The 21,686-nt window shown below is 44.2% G+C and overlaps 1 protein-coding gene across 1 annotated transcript in view; it reads left to right on the top strand.

Moving 5' to 3' along the window:
* Positions 1 to 729: 729 nt before the first annotated feature.
* fhdc2 (FH2 domain containing 2) overlaps positions 730 to 21,686 on the top strand; it is a gene marked incomplete at both ends in the record, with an annotated part of 32,607 nt that continues 11,650 nt past the window's right edge. Inside the window, 9 exons of the mRNA XM_080746545.1 lie at positions 730 to 1,068; positions 2,703 to 2,891; positions 7,496 to 7,557; positions 12,119 to 12,221; positions 15,633 to 15,718; positions 17,740 to 17,840; positions 18,942 to 19,012; positions 20,256 to 20,363; positions 21,470 to 21,540. Of these exons, the coding sequence (XP_080602671.1) occupies positions 730 to 1,068; positions 2,703 to 2,891; positions 7,496 to 7,557; positions 12,119 to 12,221; positions 15,633 to 15,718; positions 17,740 to 17,840; positions 18,942 to 19,012; positions 20,256 to 20,363; positions 21,470 to 21,540 (1,130 nt within the window). The remainder of the gene's footprint in view (positions 1,069 to 2,702; positions 2,892 to 7,495; positions 7,558 to 12,118; positions 12,222 to 15,632; positions 15,719 to 17,739; positions 17,841 to 18,941; positions 19,013 to 20,255; positions 20,364 to 21,469; positions 21,541 to 21,686) is intronic.

Here is a 21,686-nt window from a genome sequence, read left to right as displayed (position 1 = left end):
GTGTGTGTGTGTGTGTGTGTGTGTGTGTGTGTGTGTGTGTGTGTGTGTGTGTGTGTGTGTGTGTGTGTGTGTGTGTGTGTGTGTGTGTGTGTGTGTGTGTGTGTGTGTGTGTGTGTGTGCACTGTGCACGCGTGCAGTCAGTGGGGTGAAACCGAACAGGATGGGACAAGCTGTTCAAACAGCCAATGAAGGAGAGCGAGAGGAGGAGAGGGTTCACCTCACAGCTAGTACTTTCCCAAAAAAAAGACGCCTTGAACTTCCACTGAAAGTTGAACCCGAGGTTACAATGTTCAGCTCCAACTGGCCGCTATAATGAAAGGCCTCAACAGGCCAGGTGTCACAATTAGTCCGCTGGGCTAATTACGGAATATTTAGCCGGGGTCATCACCTTTTTTACAGCTGAAAGAAAACGCCCCAACTCAAAGCCCCAAACATCACCAATTCAGTCTTGCACGACTGCAACAAGAAAACTCCAAAGATGCCTGTTTGTTTGTGTTCAATAACTTTGGTCTGAGGTTTATTCATTTCTTTTGTGTGTTCTTCTTTTCTTCTTCTATCTAGACTGGAGCCGGGAGAGATCGATTGACCTTTTGAACTGCGTCCACACTGCACGGTCGACGAGAGGGCATCCTTGGCTGAGCAGAGACACTGTTGGCACACGGAGATTAGCCTCCATGCCTCCATGCCAGCGTTCTAAAGCCCACTAGCCGCCCCCTGACCCTCCTCTCTATGCTTATCAACCTGAGCGTGTCCGGTAAGGAGCCGTCCCGCGCCTTTCATGGAACGCCGCCCGCCGTCGTCGACGACCCTCCTCTTGCCGCTGTGGAAGTGACTGCCATGGATATGCCGCCCGCCCCGGCCGAAACCACCAGCCCGCCGCCACCTCCCCTCGCGCCTCCTCCTCCCCCTCCTCCGCCTCCACCTCCCCCTCCTCCTCCTCCTCCACCTCCACCCCCGCCCCCTCCCTCGTCGCCCTCGTCGTCGCCGTGCTCCCCTTTCGACCGCGCCGACGTCGCCCGGAGGAGCCGGCTGAGGAAGCTCAACTGGGAGCGGATCCCCAAAGAGAAGGTACAACCCCCTTCTTGCCACCTTCTTCTTGCCACCTTCTCTCTCTCGTTCGATGCCATCGTCGACTGACCAAGATATGGCTACTATGCAGACTTTATCTTGGTCGTTCGTTCTCATATCTCGTGTTTCTTGGGACCCCAAATGTCAGGAATGTAATTTAGATAGCATGTTATTTAGACCAGTGGTTCTCAAAGAGGCCTTTTCCACCGGCAAAGAACTGGTTCGGGTTTTTCTTCCGCCTATGGGATGAACCAGAGGTGAGCTTTTCCACAGAGAAAAGTAAAAGTTGCCATCCCATAGGCGGGAGAAAGAACCCGAACCGGTTCTTTGCTAGTGGAAAAGGCCACAAAGTGGATTCCAGGGACTTCGTCTGTGGGTTCCTTTTTAGTCTAGATTCAGCCATACAAGTTTGTAACTCTGACAGTGTACAAATGGAACCAAATGAACCCGTTAGCGTTCATTTGGTTTATTTGGTTCCATTTTTATACTGTCAGAGTTAAGGGGACACCTTGACATTTGAAAGTTTGAGAAAACTGATTTAGACAGATGCCAGGTTCATTGTTTACCTGGTGGTATGCTATAGTTTCGATGCACAGAATGTTTTTCAGATATCACGTTGAGGACTGATGCTATGGTCCTTGTTTATACCCGGTATCCTATAGTTACTATGTACAGAGTGTAATTTAGATAGCATGTTGGAAGACAGACACCAGGTTCATTGTTTACCTTGGTGTCCTGTAGTTTCAGTGTACAGATTACATAATGTTATTAGCATGTTTGAAGACAGATTCTAGGGGTCCTTGTTTACCTGCTATCCCATAGTTTTGATGTACAGATTGACTGTTATTTTGGATAGCATGTTGTTCTTAGACAGATGTTGGCTCATGGTTTGACTGTTATCCTGATATTCAATTCAATATTTATTAGCGGACTCGGGTCCATAAACAGGGTACAGTACATAAAAGAAACACGACGAGCAATAGAAATCATTAAGAAACTGTGAAATAAATAGTACATAACTTAACCCACAGGAAAAACCCACAGGCATTTTATCCAGTGCACCCTTAGTCTGGATGTATCGCGTGAACTGCTCATAAGTGGGCTTGAAAGCACCACAATGATGCTGTTAGTAGATACATCCAAGCATTTTGAACATTACGTTTCTTGAAAGTGCTCTAAAAGTCCTCCCTCCAGCAGTGACAAACATCTGCCTAGCACTGCCCCCTCTGGGTTTTTGAGGAGGATTCTCATAGCATCATTACATGCAACTTGCAACCTGATAGTTTCTCGAGGCACTACGTTGCTTTCTCTGCATTCTATCTATGTGTTTATTTAGCTTGCTTGTTGTAAGTCCCTTTGGATAAAGAGAGAGCGTCTGCTAAACCAGTGGTTCCCAAACCTTTTAGCTTGTGACCCAAAAGAGAGATTAGACTTTTGCCCGGGACCCAAACTAGTGAAAACAGCAGATCTAAAAGCTCAAAACGCGTCGCTTCGCGCCGGGTTGTGAGCTAAGTTATAGATCGGCTATTTTCACTACTTCTTAAACATTTTTGTTTTCTAATTTATGGAATTTTCCCCAGTGTTTTGGGAACCAAGTGTGCTAAAACGCCTAAAATTGCGTACCATCTTTTAAGGTGGAGGGGAGGAAGAGCGTGTGGAGCGGAGCGGCGACGGGGGAGGACGAGTTCCCCATCGACCTGCACTCTCTGGACGAGCTGTTCGGCCAGCAGGACGCCCGGCCCGCCGACGGAGGCTCCGGCAGTCTGAGGCGGCGCTCCGTCCTGCTGCGCTGCGGCTCCCCCCAGGAGAGCACCGGCGACCAGGTCAGAGGGCGCACCGCATGGACACCACACACAACACTGCTTTGTCTCCTTTTGGGACCTCTTTAGACGCGGTTGTAAAAACCTAGACTCTATTGTCCTCTATTGCAGCGGTTCCCCCTCAAAGGACCCACAGATTGATAATGTACTGTATTATTTGGACACAGGCCCCCCCCACCCCACATTTGAAAATGTTTTTCTCCCGCGGATGCCCATAAGAGAAGATGTTTTGTTGTGAAGATATTACGAGGCTTTTCAATAACAATAAAAAAAAGACCCCCTTGAACCCCTTCAAGGAGCCGTGGGGTCCCATTTTGAGTCTTAACCCTTTTAGGCCTAGAATTATTGACTGCTTTAACTATTGAAAAATAGCAGATCTACAAGCTTGTAGATCTTGCAATTTTTTAAAAAGTTGTGAAAATGTGTGCAAATCTTTGAATATAATGTGTTTTTTAAGCGAACGTTTGTAACTCAAATTTTACTTATGGGGGGTCCCTGGAACTAAATATTTTGAGATGGGGGTCCGTGGACAAATACATAGGCCTATCATTTTGGGGGTCCTTCACATGAAAAGGTTTGAGAACCACTGACATAGGGCCCACGCAGACGAAATGCGATATTGCATCAGATCAGATCTCGTGCCCGGGGGTTTATCGGTGTTCATTTCAAACGACAGCGATCCTCTGCCTTGAATTCGGGCCCGGTATATCCCGCTGTGCCAGTGAAATATCTGATACCTTTTCAATTGAGCCAGATATCCTGGATGACCACCCCTAGCGATCTCGGGCCAGAGTTGAGTGGGGAAAAAGTTTAATTTTATTTTTTCTGGCAGTTGATTGAATAAAGAAACAAGGCTCCAGCCTCCACGGAAAGACAAAGTGGCAGCGGTTCTCAAACTATGTGTCCCGACCCAACTTGGGGTCGCAGAAGGTGCCATGGGCTCGCACATTGCCGACCATACTACTGTGTATAACGTGTATTTGCCCTTCAACTATAACATATATATTGTTTTTTATGAGACAAGCATTGTAATTAGGCTATGCTCCCAAATCCATTTTATTACCTTCTGTTCGCATATTCAATGAGTCCCGCAGTGCAACACCAAACAAAACAAGAAAAAAGAAACTGCGTTTAATTGAAATTGCCTACTTTCCAGTATGATTTCAGTTACTTTACATTCCGTCCGTCTTTCAGGAGATTCTCTAGTCTCTCCATCCCCGCACTCTTCTGGAATGGTGCAGATTGTGGGCAACTCCAATATTTGTATTTACGTTATAATAAATATTGGCGTTGTGGATTCTGTGTTTCTCGAACATTTCAAGGTCTCCCCCTTCAACTCTTTACAGTGTAGGCCTACAAAATACTATTGCAATGTGCATCAAATGACAGCTCCGTCGCGCGCTGGTCATCAACTGCTTTTTTTTTCCTTTTCTTTTTTTGCGCAGCCTCTCTACAAGGCACGCATGGTGCTTTCATCAGTGCTGCCAATTAAATATTATAAAACGGCGAAATTAAACAAATATATTCGCTATAAGAGTCTCTCTCTCTCTCTCTCTCTCTCTCTCTCTCTCTCTCTCTCTCTCTCTCTCTCTCCCTCTCTCTCTGTCTGTGACATAGGCCTATTTGTAGCTATAATGCAGTATTGATACTTTTACTTAAGTAAAGAATGGGAGTACTTTTTCCATCACTGCTCAAATTAACTGTTCATCAGCGTGAATGCTTTCAGGTGTGTATCTGATCAATAGGAAATTGCCCATTACATTCTGAATGACATCAAAGCGACATGTTGTGATGTGAGCGTCTTGTGAGCATGCGAGAGAGTTTGAACTTGAACGATGTAGTGCGCTACAAACTAGGTCAGATCAATAATTAGCGCATCAGTTCCAGCTGGTGGTCGCTGCAACAGCTGACTGGAGTAAAACAAATTTTCAAAAAGTTTGTCTGCATGACTAGGTAGCCTATTAAGTCAGATATTGCATCTGAAAGGGGCAGTGGTTCTCAAACTATATGGTTCCCGAGCCAACGTGGGATCGCGGAAGGTCCCATGGGCTTTGCCGACCAATATAAATAAATAATGAATATATTGTTGTAACCAAAATGGGTCATTCCAGAATTGGAGGACATTTTACCTCTCCATTAAAAATGTGAACTACCTCTCCATAATAGTGTATAAAGAAGGTATAGTACAGGTAGTGACAACATACTGTACTGTAGACAAGTGCAGTGGTTCTCAACCTGTGGATCGGGAGCTTAATGATGGAGATGGTAACCAAATGGACCCTATATTAATCTTCTTGAGGGCAGGAAATGGGTTGTGATTTTATAATATTAAAATGACGAAATTAAACAAATATATTCGCTATCTAACGTCAGTTTAATTGCCATTCGTTTAATGTTTTGACAATGAGGGTGTCCCAGGTGATTCCCAGCTTTAATTATGGAGATGGTAACCAAATGGACCCTATTAATCTTCTTGAGGGCGTAAAATGAAACCGCCGTATGGCTACATTTGGTTTCATAATTCATAATCATGCGTGTTGAAATATTAGCGCTCACGACATTTTGATCTTGTGTTGTATGTCTTCCATTTCCGACAAGCAAGCAAGCGAGACATCTGGCTCTGCATGACTCCTAGATATTAAGTTAACTATAAAAATAAGAACAGATATTGCATCTGTGATAAAAGTTTAAAGTGGAAAGGATCCCAGCGCGCGTCTCGCTCCTCTGGTAGCCGGTGTAAATTGTATAGCCTACCTTTTACGCATAGTTAAGAAGGGCATAATAATGCAGTCGTCCAGTATGATTTCATTCACTATACATATTTTAAAAGATTACAGTCTCCATCACTGCCACTCTTCTGGAATGTTGCGGTTTGTACGCAAACTTTCGCAGTGTGCAATGAGAGTGTCGCATCTCCAATATCATTGATTTAATAAAATCCATTGCCTCATCCAAGCCTTCAATCAACTGTCCAAAAAGGAACATTTACCTGTAGGGTTCACTTGGTTCCATACACTGTCAAGTTGCAGAGAACAGATCTGTTATTTTGGGAACATTAACCATGCTGCGCATTTTGATGACCAAATAATCCTGTGTGCACTGTAATATTACGTGGGAATGATATTTGAACAATAGCCTAAATTGCGTGGTGTTAATGAGTTGTACAACACCAAACAGAACAAGAAAAAAGACCACACGTAGTAAAAAAGAAGAAAAAAAATCCCAAGGAATGTATGTCTCTCTGACTTTGAGTATGATGACATTATATGAATAATAATGTGGCATATAGCATCAACCAGCATTTTAACGGCAACCAGCCAGACATTAAACAGACATGAGCTTAATCAGCTAATAGCAATTATGAATGTCCAAACCTCGCCGTTGTGTGCGTGCAGTCGCAGAAAAAAAAAAGTTTAACCCTCTCGCTTTTTTTTTACTGTCCCACCACCTCATCCAAGCATATAGAATAGGGACAGGCCTAGGTTCCTCAATATCATTTAGCTGGGGACCCCCTGGAACTCCCCAAGGACTGGCGGTCCTCTTTGAGGACCAATGAACAAACTGACAGCACGAGAGACGCAATGACGTGCCCGCAGCCCGCGCGTAAAAGTAAAAAAAAAATAAAGGAATGCAATGGAATGTCTCTTGAGTATTACATTATATGAATAATGTGGCATAGTAGCATCAACCACCATTTTAACCAGCAACCAGCCAGACATTACACAGACATGAGCATAGGCTATGTCTATATAGCAAGATAGAGCAGAAGAGAACTTCAACTCCGCCAAATGACTGCGCAGAAGAAAAAAAAAGGAAAAAAAAGAACGCTATAGGCTATAACGTTTGAACAAGTGATTACAACATTTTAGGGAGAAAGTAGGCTAAAGTAAAAAGTAAGTAGGTAATAATAATAATAAAAGTGTAGGCTATTCTATTGTGAGGTGTACACTCTGCGCAGCCTAAAAAAAAGGGAAGAGCTGGCTTCATATAATCTGAAGCAATCCCGTGGGCTCATTCAGACGACATTAATTGTAAAGGATTCCTACCCGATGACCCGACAATATCAAGCTTTTTTGATATTATCGTGAGCGCTCCCGACGAGTCCCGATGTCATAAAAAACTAATTAACATAATCCGTTCGTGTCGGGGTACCGTTCAGAGTGAAGACCGATTCCGGGGCCGACCGAACGATTTTCCCGGGGATCATCCCGACAATCGGCCCCGGGGGAATCGGCCCCGGGATCGGCCCAGTGTGCACGGGGCTTAAATAGTAGTCTCTCAAGAACAGACTGAGCTCCAGTTAAGTGAAAAGGACCTTTTCTTTGACAATGGCTGGCCAGATTTCTGACATAGAAACATAGGTTTGTCCAAAAAACCTTAGAAGGATTCAAAAGACACTTAGGGAATCGGGTCAAATCGGGTCAAAATTCCAAGTCAAAAATAGCAGATCTACAAGCTTGCAGCGCGGCACTCGGTGCCGCGCTGTGAGCTTGTATATCTGCTATTTTTCAGTAGTTAAGCATAAAATAATAATACACCATAATGTGTACCCGTTCTGATCAAAGTGCTTGACTTGTTTCTGTCTTTTCTTTGTCTCGTCCTCACAGGTCTGCCTCTTGGACGCCAAGCGCAGCATGAACGTGGGGATATTCCTGCGCCAGTTCAAAACGTAAGCCCTCTTTCTTGACGGCCTATCTGTTACACGCTGTGCGTGATTCCGTCTGTGTCTCTTTTGGGACAAAAGTAAAGTAATTGTGGCCATATGGACCCTTTTGCTTTGCCCTTGCTGGAGGTCATACGCATCAATCAAGCGCGCCATTAGTTTTAAGAGCAGGAAGCAGAAGTGTGTGGAACCGTGCCCGGGGGAACGACCACTTCACACTGGAGATGGACACTATAGAGTACGGCTTCTGTCAACGACGTGTGTGAGTGAGTGTCAAGTGTGAACTGTGAAGGCCCCATTAAGCCATGGCTGTCTGTCTGTCTGATGTTTGCGATGTTCGGGGGGCCGAGGGGGGGGACAGGTGGAGTGGAGGGAGTTTTCACCCCCAGCTGCGAGGCTGGGGGTCTTGGAGGAAGGAAGGTTTGGTCGGTGGGTGAGGTGCAACGTTATAGGCTGTGGTAGACTTCGTAAAAACCGCCTCCGTTCGGGGACTGGGAACGCCAAGTCTGTGTGGCTTTAGATTTGAACCGCTTTAACCGTTATTTTTATGCTTTGTCTATTGACAAAATAGCAGATATTACAAGCTGACAGCGTGCGCTGTGAGCGTGTAGATCTGCTATTTTTTTTTAAAAACGCGATTCCATAAATGTCTTCTAAATCAGTGGTTCTCAAATATTTCCACGTCAAGGACCCCCAAAATGACATGTATTTGGCCGCGGACCCCCTATCTCGTCATATGTTGTTCCAGGGACCCCCCCCCCAGAAGCAGAGATTTGAGTTACAAAAGTTTGCTTTGAAACATTTTTTCATAATTATATATCCTAAGATTTGCAAAAAAATAAATACAAAAAAAATCACGATTTCTCAAAAATAGCAGATCTGTGAGCTTGTATATCTGCTATTTTTCAATAGATAAAGCATAAAATAATTCCAGGCTTAAATGGGTAGACTGTTACCACCAGGGTCAGAGTTGTCACCTGCTGGCAGTCCTGTGTAAAAGCTGCCTCCCCCCCTGTGGAGAGAGACCCTGCTGGAGACATGTCATATTCATCGCTCCTCTTGAAAAGACACTGGCTTCAGGATGTTTGCCTTGGCTTCAAACAAGGGTTTTCGCTTTTCTCATTAATGAGTGGCTAAGTAATCAGGGAATCGGGCACATTCTGAAGCACTTAAGCCCTATTTTAGACTTTGTTTATTCGGAAACAGCAGATGTACAAGCTCACTGCAAGTGCAAGTTGCATTACAATGTGATGCGTGGTGAAAACTTTGAAATGGTGAAAATAATGTAAGATTTGTTTTTGGGGCTTTTATGCCTATTGTTAGGACAGTAGACTGACAGGAAATGAGGAAAGAGAGATGGGGAGTGACACGCAGCAAAAAGTAGTCGGGATCGGGAATTGAACCAGCGACACACTGCCAGGCTGCACTGAACCTATGTGCTATGCACCTGGACCGGTAGGCCAGAGGGCTCCCCTTAAAATGGTGGAAAATTGTGAAAGGTTTTTGCTCAAAATGGGGATGACAGGGTGTCATGTTGATCATCTGATGTATTACTTTATTTATGGCAGAATATGATTGATGTTGACTTTGTAGATAATAGATACAGGTATAATATGATGAAAGAGAGAGAGAGAATCAAGGCAAAGCCCTGTGCAGAGCTGGTATGTTGTTGTCGTGTCTGCTCTCGTGTACACCAGAGTCGGTGGAGGTGCTTCAATTGTGCGCATCCTAATTGAAGAGCGGGCCTCTCTAAACTAGATTTGTCAAGACTTGTTAGAAGTAAAGCCATTATGTGAGATGAGCTGTGCTTCTTCTTCTATACACAAAACACTGGTGAGCGTATTTGCCTTGTGTCTGTGTGACCAAGCACAGAGAGACCGCCCCACTTCTGAAATAAGGGTGCAGCTTCAACAAAGTCCTTTTTTTTCCTCTCCCCCTCCTCCTCTTATTTTGGCAGACACCATGTTCTGTTCTCCCTGCCTGCTTCCTACCTTCTCATTACTGTCATCTTTCTGCTATGGGCAGTTATTGAAAGAAATCGGTATCTTGTTTTTACACGGAAAGGACAAAAGAAAACCACAGCTCTCTGAGTGCCTGTGAAAATGAAAGAATGGGAGTTACTCATTTCTTACTAACACGTTTGATGTCGATCCCTTCGGAGTTAACGTTAGAATAGTGAGGTGAGTGATGAGTTGAGTCCATGGTGAGTGCGTGGGGTTATGAACAGAATGAAGGAAACTTACCGTAACACACAAAGTGGGGTATGACTACCCAAGATGGGCTGAGTAATGAGGCAGAGGGGAGAGTGTGTGCGTGTGAGTATGGGCTTGTGTGTCTGTGTGTGTTCACTGTGGTTGGAGTTTGGCTGCATGGTGGACAGATGTGTCATCAGGAAGTAGTAATTTAGAATTTAGGCATTTAGCAGACGCTCTTAATCCAGAGCGATTTACAATAAAGCAGGCTAATACATCAGTACAATAGCAAGGTAAAACATCAATACACCAAATACATAGAAATATCTATCTAGGAAAAAATAACGTAAGTAGACCAAGCAACTAATCAGTAAAAACTTTATATAAAACCTAAAAATGCTATCTAGCTTTCAATGTATGGTCATTGAGGGTAGGCGAGTGCTATGGGTTTAGGTGGAGTCTGAAGAGGTGAGTCTTCAGGCCACAGCGGAAGCTAGGGAGTGAGTCTGTTGTTCTAAGTGTGACAGGGAGTTTATTCCACAGTTTGGGGGCCAGGAGGGAGAATTGTCTACTCTAGGACGAGTGGATTTTTGTCCTGGGGTTTTTAAATAAGACAGAGTTCAAACGTTCAGGGGCAGCCCTCCTGTCTGTCCTCTCCAATGACAACTTGACATCCAGGGAGTGAGTGTGTGTGTTTCTGTGTGTGCGGGCCGGTGCCTGTGCTTATTTGTTCAGTACAGACGCCACAGTGAGTCGCCAGTGTGGCGTCAAAACTCCCTCTACCCTAACAGTCTAGAATTGATAAGGGGTGTGTGTACGTATGATAGTTGGACAAAGTCAATGCTGCTCAGTGTACTCACCTCGTTGAACACCTTGCTGCCTGTTGGAGCTTTTGGTAGAACCTTGGCTGTAGAACCTTTATGTCAGGGGACTTCAACAGGAGGTCCTCGGAGTTACTACAGGGGGTCCTACAAATCCTTGAGTGATAGAAACTTTTTTCCCTCCTTTTTACTATTAACCACTTGAACCCTAGCGTCCAAATTCTGAGAACTTTAGCCAAACATAGCACATCTACAAGCTCACAACGCCTCGCGCAGAGGTATTTGTTAATGAGATGTCTTCTATCTGTGGTGATTTCCTAGAGTTAAATGATTATGAAAAACTTTGTGTTTTGCTAAAGGAGCTTTTGTTGTGGCAGATTTGATTTGTGAAGCTTGGGAGAGAAGACAGAACAGTGTGTATAATTCTGAGGTGTAACTGAATGTAGGAATATATTGTATCAGTCAATGAATCAATCAAAATATACTGAAGTAGCTACTAGCTACCTTGACATGAAATTACCCATAATATTCATTCAATTCAATTCATCCTTTGCTTCTGTGATTAAGGAACTAGAACTAGCGTCTAGCGACTACATCCACTCTATGGTGAATCAAAATCACACTTGGCACATGAATGAATGAAAACAAAGTGGATACCGCCGATATAAACATACAACATTGAACTGATACTCAATTTTGCCTGTTGGTGGCATTGTCGTTCAGTTGGTATGTTGGGGACTATAATCTTTTGTTGGGCTAGATTATAGATGAATCCATAAATGTAATTCTTTTTTAGAAGTAGTGCAAATGGCAGTTCAATAAGCTCACAACATGTCCCATCGCGGTGCATTGTGACCTTTTAGATCGTCTGTTTTTGGAAATAGTGCTTCGTGATGTATTTGTGTACGTTTGGGGTCCTGCATGGGAACACACCCAATTTCTCTTTTTTTTTGTGTCTCGAGCTGAAAGGTTCTGGGAAACCCCTCTTGTTTTAGAGTCATTGATGCTTCCCAGCTCCGGCCATGCATGCGGTGTCATTGCGTGTTTAACCCATTCAGAACGGGTACACTATATTGTGTATCATTATTTTATGCTTTAACTATTGAAAAATAGCAGATATACAAGCTCACAGCGCGGCACCGAGTGCCGCGCTGCGAGCTGAGCTCCACTTAACTGGAGCTCAGTTAGTCTGTTCTTGAGAGACTACTATGTCAGTGGTGCTCAAACCTTTTCATTTGAAGGACCCCCCAAAATGATATTTATTTGGCCACGGACCCGCATCTCAAAATATTTCGTTCCAGGGACCACCCAGAAGCAAAATTTTAGTTACAAACCTTCGCTTTGAAAATACATATATTCAAAGATTCGCACACATTTTCACGACTTTTTCAAAAAAAATAGCAGATCTACAAGCTCGCAGCGCGGCACTCGGTGCCGCGCTGTGAGCTTGTATATCTGCTATTTTTCCACTGGTTAAAGCATTCAATAATTCTAGGCCTAAATGGGTTTTAAAGACGATGTCATCAGGCTAAAGATGGGCGTGTTTTTCCACAGCGCTGCTAAGGAGATAGTGGAGGACATCAGGCAGGGGGCCAGTGAGCGCTACGGAGCCGAGAAGCTCACGGAACTCTGCAAGATGCTGCCTGACGTGGAGGAGGTAAGGTCTGCTTTATGTCTCTTCTGGCAACGGCTGGTGGACACCAGGCACGTGTACACATAGACATCAAAGGGGGCTTGAGCCCCCTGCCCTTTTATCCGTCTGTAAAAAAATGAATGTAGTTTTTACTATGGTGAAAGAAATGAAAATGCCCCCTCTCCATGCCATACCTGAAGGCAGCATTCAAGAGAATTGCCTTGTCCAGACTCTCCTGAACTTGAATGCAGCATCTTATGTTGAAAGAATTTCCCTCTCTCTTTGTAGAAATCTATGCCGTCACGCCACATCTCCAGTATTGACTTGATTATGCTTAGTTCAGTGTGGAATCAAGTACCGAAAATAGCCGACCTCTGTGAGCTTGGAGGTCTGCTATTTTCAATATTTTTACCAAAAGGCCCCTTTTAGAAATGTCAGCCCCTGCCTCTCTAACATTCTCTGCACGTCCCTGGTGGACACTTGTAATGAAGTACATTTACTTCAGTACTGTACTTGAGTACATTCTCGAGTATCTGTACTTTGCACGAGTGTTCCTATTTTTAGATACTCGTGACTTTCACCACACTATAATATGTCAAAGACAAATATTGTACTTTCGACTCCACCACATTCATAGGAAGGAAGTAATCCCACCCAGTAGGAGCCTGTACCACACCATAGTACACACACAGTATCACTTAAAACACTGAAATGCTGCTTAACAGCGCCCCCTGAAGGTTGGTCACACAGATGTGTTTCAGCTGTTGAGGCGACAGACATACACATGCGGTCAGTTGTTGGAGCTGCTGGCAGACTGGCACCGATCAAAAAGTACAATAAGAACCAACACCCCATTTCAAATATAATCAGCTTGAGGTTGTAGATCTGCTATTTTTACTATTATTGATATTTATTGAAAAAAAAATATATATTTCTAAAAGCATGTAGGCCTTTAATGTACTTTTGAACACTTAAAGGAGTAGTTCACCCCCAAAATGACCTTTGTTCTATCGATTACTCACCCCATGTAGACTCGAATTCATGGATTTGTTTTTGTTTTTGTCACATTCCTGAGACAATAATTTGATGGTGATATATTTGATAGTAATAAAGACCCTACTGCAGTGGTTCTCAACCTTTTCAGGACGCGACCACCAAAATAATCATATTTTAACTGGGGACCCCCTCCACCCTGACAAGAACTAAGAGTTGAGGCATTACATTTTGTATAATACCAGTAAGACTCCCTAATCGGGAGATAAGCGACCGTTGGTCGCTTATCTCCACAAATATCACAACCTCCACCTCTCACGTCATACGGGTAGCCATAGTTACACCTGGAATGTTGAATCTCCATATATGGAGATAACCTACGCATCACACAAAGTCTGACCTCACCAGCCCATACTTGGGCATGGACGACTTATATCTCCATATACGGAGATGGCCATATATGGAGATACGATGACATCACAGAGTCCACAGCTGATGATGTGGCGTGATGTCATACAATACACAAACAAGCCCTATATAAAGGGGCAATTCTCACCAGGGAAGAGAGCATTGCCTGGAATGTTGAATCTCCATATATGGAGATAACCTACGCATCACACAAAGTCTGACCTCACCAGCCCATACTTGGGCATGGACGACTTATATCTCCATATACGGAGATGGCCATATATGGAGATACGATGACATCACAGAGTCCACAGCTGATGATGTGGCGTGATGTCATACAATAAACAAACAAGCCCTATATACTGATGCGATACGATGACATCACAGAGTCCACAGCTGATGATGTGGCGTGATGTCATACAATAAACAAACAAGCCCTATATACTGATGCGGAGATATGAGCAGGGCAAAGGTGTGGCGTGTGACGTGTGACCCGACCGACCGACCGACCGACGGACGGACGGCCGGTGGAGGTTTTCATAGTAAACTGCTCCCTGACGGTCGCAATAACACAGTTCTATTGTGAAAATAGCAGATCTACATGCGTTGCGAGGCGTGAGCATGTAGATCTGCCATTTTCAGAATTTGGCCAATGTTTAATTTGTCATTTTGGAGGCCTTAAAAAGTCCTTAAATTGTCACTTTAGAAATGTTCAGATACCCTCTATACACTTAAACTTTATGTTGGTTTGTTTACTGTTGAGTGAGAAAACAATGTTTCACATTTAGTTTTATCATCTGGGGGGACCCCACAAAATAATCTGGGGACCCCCCCCCCCCCCTGGGGATCCCGACCCACAGGTTGAGAACCAGTGCCCTAATGTATCCAGATGTATCCAAAGGAGACTCTTTGTGTCTCCTACCGGAACCACTGGGGGTGATCAAATTACGTGCTCAGGAATGCCAGTACTCAGTACTAGTCTATAACTCCAGTACAAATTTGACGGATCAACTTGAGGGAATGTTATTTACCCAGGAGTATCTATCTATACTTTGGCTCAAGTAACATAAGGGGCGGTTTGAGTGCTCTGTCCACTGCTGGCAACGCCCTTCATTACAGCAACAACACTGACCAAACCCCCCCCAACACCATCATCTGGTCCCCATTAACATGATCAAGAGTTTACCATTACGCCATCTCCCGCCTGATGTGGAGTGTTTCCTGACGAGGGACTTTGGTGAACGATATTATGCCATTTAGAACGGGTACACATTATTGTGTATCATTATTTTATGCTTTAACTATTGAAAAATAGCAGATATACAAGCTCACAGCGCGGCTTAGATCGGCGGGGCACGATCTAAGCGTGCCCTCGGTGCCCTCTGTGCCCTCACAGCGCGGCACTCGGTGGCGCGCTGTGAGCTTGTAGATCTGCTATTTTAAAAAAATCGTGAAAATTAGAATTTTGACCCGATTCTATAAGTGTCTTTTGAATCCTTCTAAGATTTCTTGAAAAACCTATGTTTCTATGTCAGCAATCTGGCCAGCCATCGTCAAAGAAAAGGTCCTTTTCACTTAAATGGAGCTCAGTTATTCTGTTCTTGAGAGACTACTATGTCAGTGGTTCTCAAACCTTTTCATGTGAAGGACCCCCAAAATGATATGTATTCGGCCACGGACGCCCATCTCAAAATATTTAGTTCCAGGGACCACCCAGAAGCAACATTTTTGTTACAAACGTTCGCTTTGAAAATACATATATTCAAAGATTTGCACACATTTTCACGACTTTTTCAAAAATAGCAGATCTACAAGCTCGCAGCCGCGCTGTGAGCTTGTATATCTGCTATTTTTCACTGGTTAAAGCATTCAATAATTCTAGGCCTAATGGGTTATAAGTGACTGCTAACGACATGTTGGGTTTGGAGATATTTCTCCCTGCGCTGCCTTCCAGATGTTATGCTTATTGTCTGGTCTGTGTGTGTGCGTGTGCGTGTGTGTGTGTGTGCACGTGTGTGTGTGTGCGCGTGTCAGGAGTCCCGTCTCAAGAGGTTCAAGGGCCAGCGTGGAAGTCTGGGAGAACCCGACCTCTTCATGGTGCTGCTGGTGGAGGTCCCCAGGTACGTTTACAACCGGGTCACTGTAGAGCAGCTGTTTCTCAAGCTGTGGGTCGCGACCCAAAGGGGGGTCGCGGGAAGGTGCCGTTGGGGTCGCGTATTGGCAACCAAAAATAGGTTTTTAATCTAGAAACGATAAAAAAATAAAGAAAAGAAAGGTGGTGGTCGTCATCACCAACCATAGGCCTAGAGTTAAAGCGACCAACAGGACGGCAACTTGACTACACCCTCCGCCTCCCACACAGAAGGAGAAGTAGAAACACAGAAGGCACATGTTCATTGTTACTCCGTTAAACAATGTCAAACTCACCAACAATGCAGCTATATGGAAAGCTTGAATTATCCTCTTTCTATCTGCAAAGTGTTTGTTTCATAAAAATCCACCCTAGACATGTTATTATGAGCTACTTTCTGTCAAGAAATTCCGTTCAGGTGAATCAAGTATTGGAGTTTGGAAGCGCTCGTGGGAAATCACTGAACGGTCCTGTGTACCACCTGGTTCTAAATGTCATATAACGCAGGAGGCAGCGGGACGTTGGGTTATTGAAGACGAGCGCATCCAAAGTTCAACACTTGTGGCGAGAGTTTGACTTTGTTTAATACGATCAGATGGCAAAAAACTGTTTGGATGCATTGGCTGTCAATGGGAGGAATTGCAACACTAGATTCAACATATTTATATCTAGTGTTGCAATTTGCGGCTAGTCCTAGAAGAGCTCAGACAGCCTCATTAACGTGTGTCCACAAATGCTGCTTGACCTGTTCTTCATTTTCAACGGTACAGCCTAACTTAATTATAGCTTTGGTTGATCTATTTTCTTTTTTGTGTTGTTTGGCAAGTTGTGGTAAAGTTATACTTATCTTTCTGCTACTGTATAGGCACAGTACAGCTAATTTATCCATTTGTACACTCTCAGATTGTAAAGATGCGATCCAGAACCTTTTAAATGTCTTTATTCACAATGAAATAAAATACAATGTAACTAGTACATCTGCAGTGGTTGGAGGTTGTCTCTCTACTCCTCTATTGAGATATTTAGACTGGTGTCAGACAACTAGTGGTTGACAAGTAGGGATGGGACGATATGAACATTTCATATCACAATTATTGTGCCAAAAGAAATCGCGATTTACGATATTATCATGATAATCCAAATCCATTATCCTGGGGCGGAACATTTGCCAAAAAAAAATGCAGATCTACAAGCTCACAACGCGTCGCAAACGCGCCGTGTTGTGAGCTTGTAGATCGGCTATTTTTTGGCAAAGACATTTGATAGAGAGTGAAAAAAAGACTATCAAGTTGGTATATTATAAGTACCTTTACCAATTATAGAGGGTTTAAGTGGTACCAGATATGCAGCTCGGCAAATAAAAGGTGAATTGATCCCAGTGCATGATGGAGGACGACATCACGATTAATTAAATCTCCACGATACGATTATCGTGAGTTGTTTTTTTATCACGATGAATGATAATATCGCGTATCGTCCCATCCCTATTGACAAGAGGCCCCGCCTGAAGCTGATAATCTCAATAAGTCGTGATTCCCTCATCTTGGCTGAGCTGTAGATGTTTGGTCTCTCGCGCAGGAGACCCGGGTTGAATCCCGGGTAAGACAAATGTTACGGAATGTAGGTTTTAAATGAGGATTTTACTCTTTTAATACACACACACACACACACACACACACACACGACACACACACACACACACACACACTAAACTAAAGGCACATTCTTTGCTTTTCATTCTCACTTTATTAGAGATGATTTGATCACACTCATTTCTCTCTCTCTCTCTCTCTCTCTCTCTCTCTCTCTCTCTCTGTCTCTCTGTCTCTCTGTCTCTCTCTCTCTCTCTCTGTCTCTCTGTCTCTCTCTCTCTCTCTCTCCTCTCTCTCTCTCTTTCTTCTCTCTCCTCTCTCTCTTCTCTCTCTCTCTCTCTCTCCTCTCTCTCTCTCTCTCTCTCTCTCTCTCTCTCTCTCTCTCTCTCTCTCTCTCTACTCTCTCTCTCTCGTGTAGTTTTCGTCTGCGTCTGGATGCCATGATCCTGCAGCAGGAGTTTGACCCCGCGGTGACCTCTCTGTGTGTGGCTGCTAGATGTCTGAGGGAGGCTGCCAGAGGTAAAGTAACAGCAGGGGGCGCTATATGCAACTATGACACCTGTATGACTTGACCATTTCCCCTGTTTAACCACTTATGACCTATATAGTTAGTCTATGACAGATAGTGAAAATGGCAGATCTGCAACCTCACAGTGTTTTGAATCTTGACGCATTGTGAGCTTATAGATCTGCTATATTTGGAGGGAAAAAAGCATAAAACGTGTTTGCCTGTAATGACATTATGCCCAAAATAGGGATGCCTGAGTTAATGTGGAGTTATTTGCATTTCGGTGTTTACGTGTGAAGCCAGAATGTAAATAGAACAGGGCTTTAGTTCTGCATGCAGGCAGACTTTATGAGTTGCTGCGTATAATATTGTCCGTAGAAGGTAATATTGGGCTCAGCTGCGGACAGTTGTAATTTCTGTGCACAAGATAACTTCAGATTTCCATTGGCAACTTGGAATCTCCCGAACGGCCGGCTCATTCCCGGCCGGTGGCTGGGCGGCCAACAAAGTAAATCGTCACTGTCGGGCAGAAACCAAAGCAAAGCCCTGCTTCATCATACAAGGCCGTCGCACAAAAGTAGTTAAACAGCAGATCTACAAGCACACAACGGCGTTGTGTGCTTGTAGATCGGCTGTTTTCACTAGTTTAAATAATTTTTAAAATGATGAATACAAAACAAACAGTTTTGGACATACAAGTTTCCACCCGACAATAACGAAATATAACTCATGTAATTGGCCCACTGGCTAGTCACTTGTCATGATCTGAAATGGCAAATCTTTGAGTAGCAGCAGCGCTATAGAGAGATCTCTCTCTATAGCGCGCAATGAGGGCCTCTCCAACTCTTTTTCCCGGGCTGAATCAGGGGCCCAGCACGTCCCTGGATCATTTTATATGGAGATCCTCAACGGTCCATTCTGGGTCCACTTTTGTTCTGTAAATGCTTCCATTCGGGACCATTATTTGACTACAATTTCCTTTCAATCATATTCTGATGATTCTCAATTATACATTTTCTTAGTGAGTCGAGTGAAAGGGTCATCCAAAATTGCACTCATATAGTGTCTTTGATGTCAGCTAACATTGATATAATTATTGAATATCCTCCTAGAACTGCTGAGCTGTCCAGAGTTGCACTCCATCCTCCGCTTGGTGCTGAAGGCAGGGAACTACATGAATGCTGTGAGTATGCCTCCAATGCTTTGGTTTTATATCTTTTATTTCTCCCAGTTTAGTCGTTGTGATAATTCCCAATTCCCTCTTGTACTGTAGTCTCTGTATCGCTGCTGACCACCACTAGTTGGTTCATTAGGAAGGGTGTGATTATTATTATTATTTTAAAGATATGTTTTTGGGCTTTTATCAGCCTTTTATGCCTTTATTGATAGGACATTAGACTGACAGGAAATGGTGAGAGATGGGGAGGGACACGCAGCAAAGGTTGTTGGGATCGGGACTTGAACCTGTGACACGCTGTCAGGCATCAGAGCCTACTGTATGTGGTATGTGCCTGGACCGATAGGCCAGTGGGCGGTCCATTTATTCATATTTTTGAGCCGTGGTCAGCAACACCATGTCTCCCTCATTCCAATACACGTGACGTCACCAGTCCGCTTCTTTTCACCTGCCAGTGAGGAGGAGTTTCACTGGGAGGACGTAACGCACTCCATAATAATAATAATCTTTATTGTCCCCGAGGGGAAATTTGTCTTCACAAGTCTGTTCAACACAAAAAAACAACGCAAAACCATATAACACAAAACATCACAAGACAGATCATCAAGTCCCCACTATTCACAGAAAACCATCCTAGCGACGGGGGCGCTTGCTTAGCAGATTGTTTAGTGCAGCGATGGCTGAGGGGACAAACTCCTGCAAAACCGTACCTTGTGCCACGTCAAGGTTCCGTATCTACGCCACGATGGCAAGAGGTCGAAGTAACGATACAGAGGATGATCAGTGTCATTTGTTATTGAGAGTGCTAAGCGTGTGATGGCCTTATCGTTCATCTCAGCAAGTGTGGGTGTGGGAAGTCCGTTCCTCTTGGTTCTGCACTGCCCTCAACAGGCTCCACAAACAACCTGAGTTGCTAGTGCAGTGACAGAGGCTTCCCTCCCTCTACCACGGACAATGTTCTGTTAGTTGGAGCGCAGAGGATTTGAGCCCCTAGTCTCCATGGTGACGGGCAGGGCAACTTAACCCCTGTGTGCCACCCTAGCGGCCCGGGTTTGCCTCTCCATGGTGCCACCTTTCTTTTCTCTCAGTCCAACTCTTAAGGGATAAAAAGGAGAAACGGTTTCTATTTATTCTGCACAATGACCCGCGGCGTGCAGCCACCTGTTTCGTAAAAGGCTGGTTTGTTCAAACGCGTCATAATGTTGTGAGACGTTGTTGGGAAGTCTGACCCTGTGCTTTGACCTGGCAGGGTGGATACTCGGGCAACGCCGCCGGGTTCCGGATCAACTCGCTGCTCAAGCTGGCCGACACCAAGGCCAACAAGCCTGGCATGAACCTGCTGCACTTCGTGGCCATGGTAAGAAGTTTGGTTGTCAGAAAGAAGACGTGCATGAACACTGAGCAGGTGCTTGAAAGAAACAACATAACCCCCTCCACACACACATTCACACACAAAGGAACAGCATTATTCATTTGCTAAAACGGCTTTTGTTAACTTTTGAAGATGAAGCTTAGGGAGCCATTAGTTTCACCTCCCAATTACATATTCAGGAAAAGCTGCTGTTTATCTGCACCCAACCTGTAGTTTTATTTTTTATTTTATTTTTACAGAATTTTTTTTTTAGAACCCAGGCCCCCAGAGTGTAAAGACTATCCATTCAGTTTTAGTTTTCAATGCAGTTTACTCTTTATTGTGCCAAATTAAGTGTTTTTTTCGTTTGTCTAGAACAGTGGTTTCAAACTTGGGGTCGGGACCCCAAGTAGGGGTCCGCAGATGATTAGCTTAATGTAAAAAATAAAAATGTCTCACTCAATGGTATATAGGTTATCTGTACATTTATAAAGTGACAATTTAAGGATTTTCAAGACCGTTTTAATACCAAACTGGCCAAACTGTGAAATATTAAAGGGGTACTGTCACGTAAAGGGGTACTGTCACTTTAAAAAGTCATCTTAAAATATGAGTTAATATTTTTATGATGTCATTGTGGGAATGCACAATTATAAGCCAATCAAATTAATTGACTGTACTTAGACTACTTACTGTACTGGTCAGCTGTTCTTGGGGGGCGAGGGGCAGATTACACTGTGACATGGGTTTCAGACTATTTCACACCGTTTTCAGAGAGACCACGATACAGTAGGTCATACTGTATCATACTATTATAATTTCGGGGCGTGTCACCGGGCCTTTAAGTAAGCAAGAGGCGAACATTGTATTTATCTGTGGAACTGACACACTTTGAATGTAATACCTACAATTCCAAGTGCTTGTCAGGGTGGGGGTCCCCAGTTCAAATATTTTTATTTTGGGGGTCACAGGCCTGAAAAGGTTGAGAACCATGGGTTTAGAGAAGAGTAGCCACACTGTCCCACAGTCCAAACAAGTCCCATCATAAAATGACTTGCTTTTGCTTCTTCCTCAACAATAGCTGGAATAATCATTTGTCTTGTCCTCCGCAGGAAGCAGTGAAACGGGACCAGAGCCTGCTGTCCTTCCCCAGCCAGCTGGGGCACGTTGGCTCCGCCTCCAGGTCAGTCTCTTCTTCCCAAAAACATGGATGTGATCAATGCAGCGTTCTGTGATGGAGGCCGGAGGGGAACACATCAGGGACGTGCTGGGCCCCTGATTCAGCCCGGGAAAAATAGTTGTAGAGGCCCTCATTGCGCGCTATAGAGA

The sequence above is a fragment of the Nannobrachium achirus genome (genome assembly GCF_963921795.1).
Source record: "Nannobrachium achirus genome assembly, chromosome: 17".
NCBI lineage: Eukaryota > Metazoa > Chordata > Actinopteri > Myctophiformes > Myctophidae > Nannobrachium > Nannobrachium achirus.
Note: the sequence above shows the minus strand (reverse complement) of the source record. Positions and strands in the feature narration are given on the sequence as shown.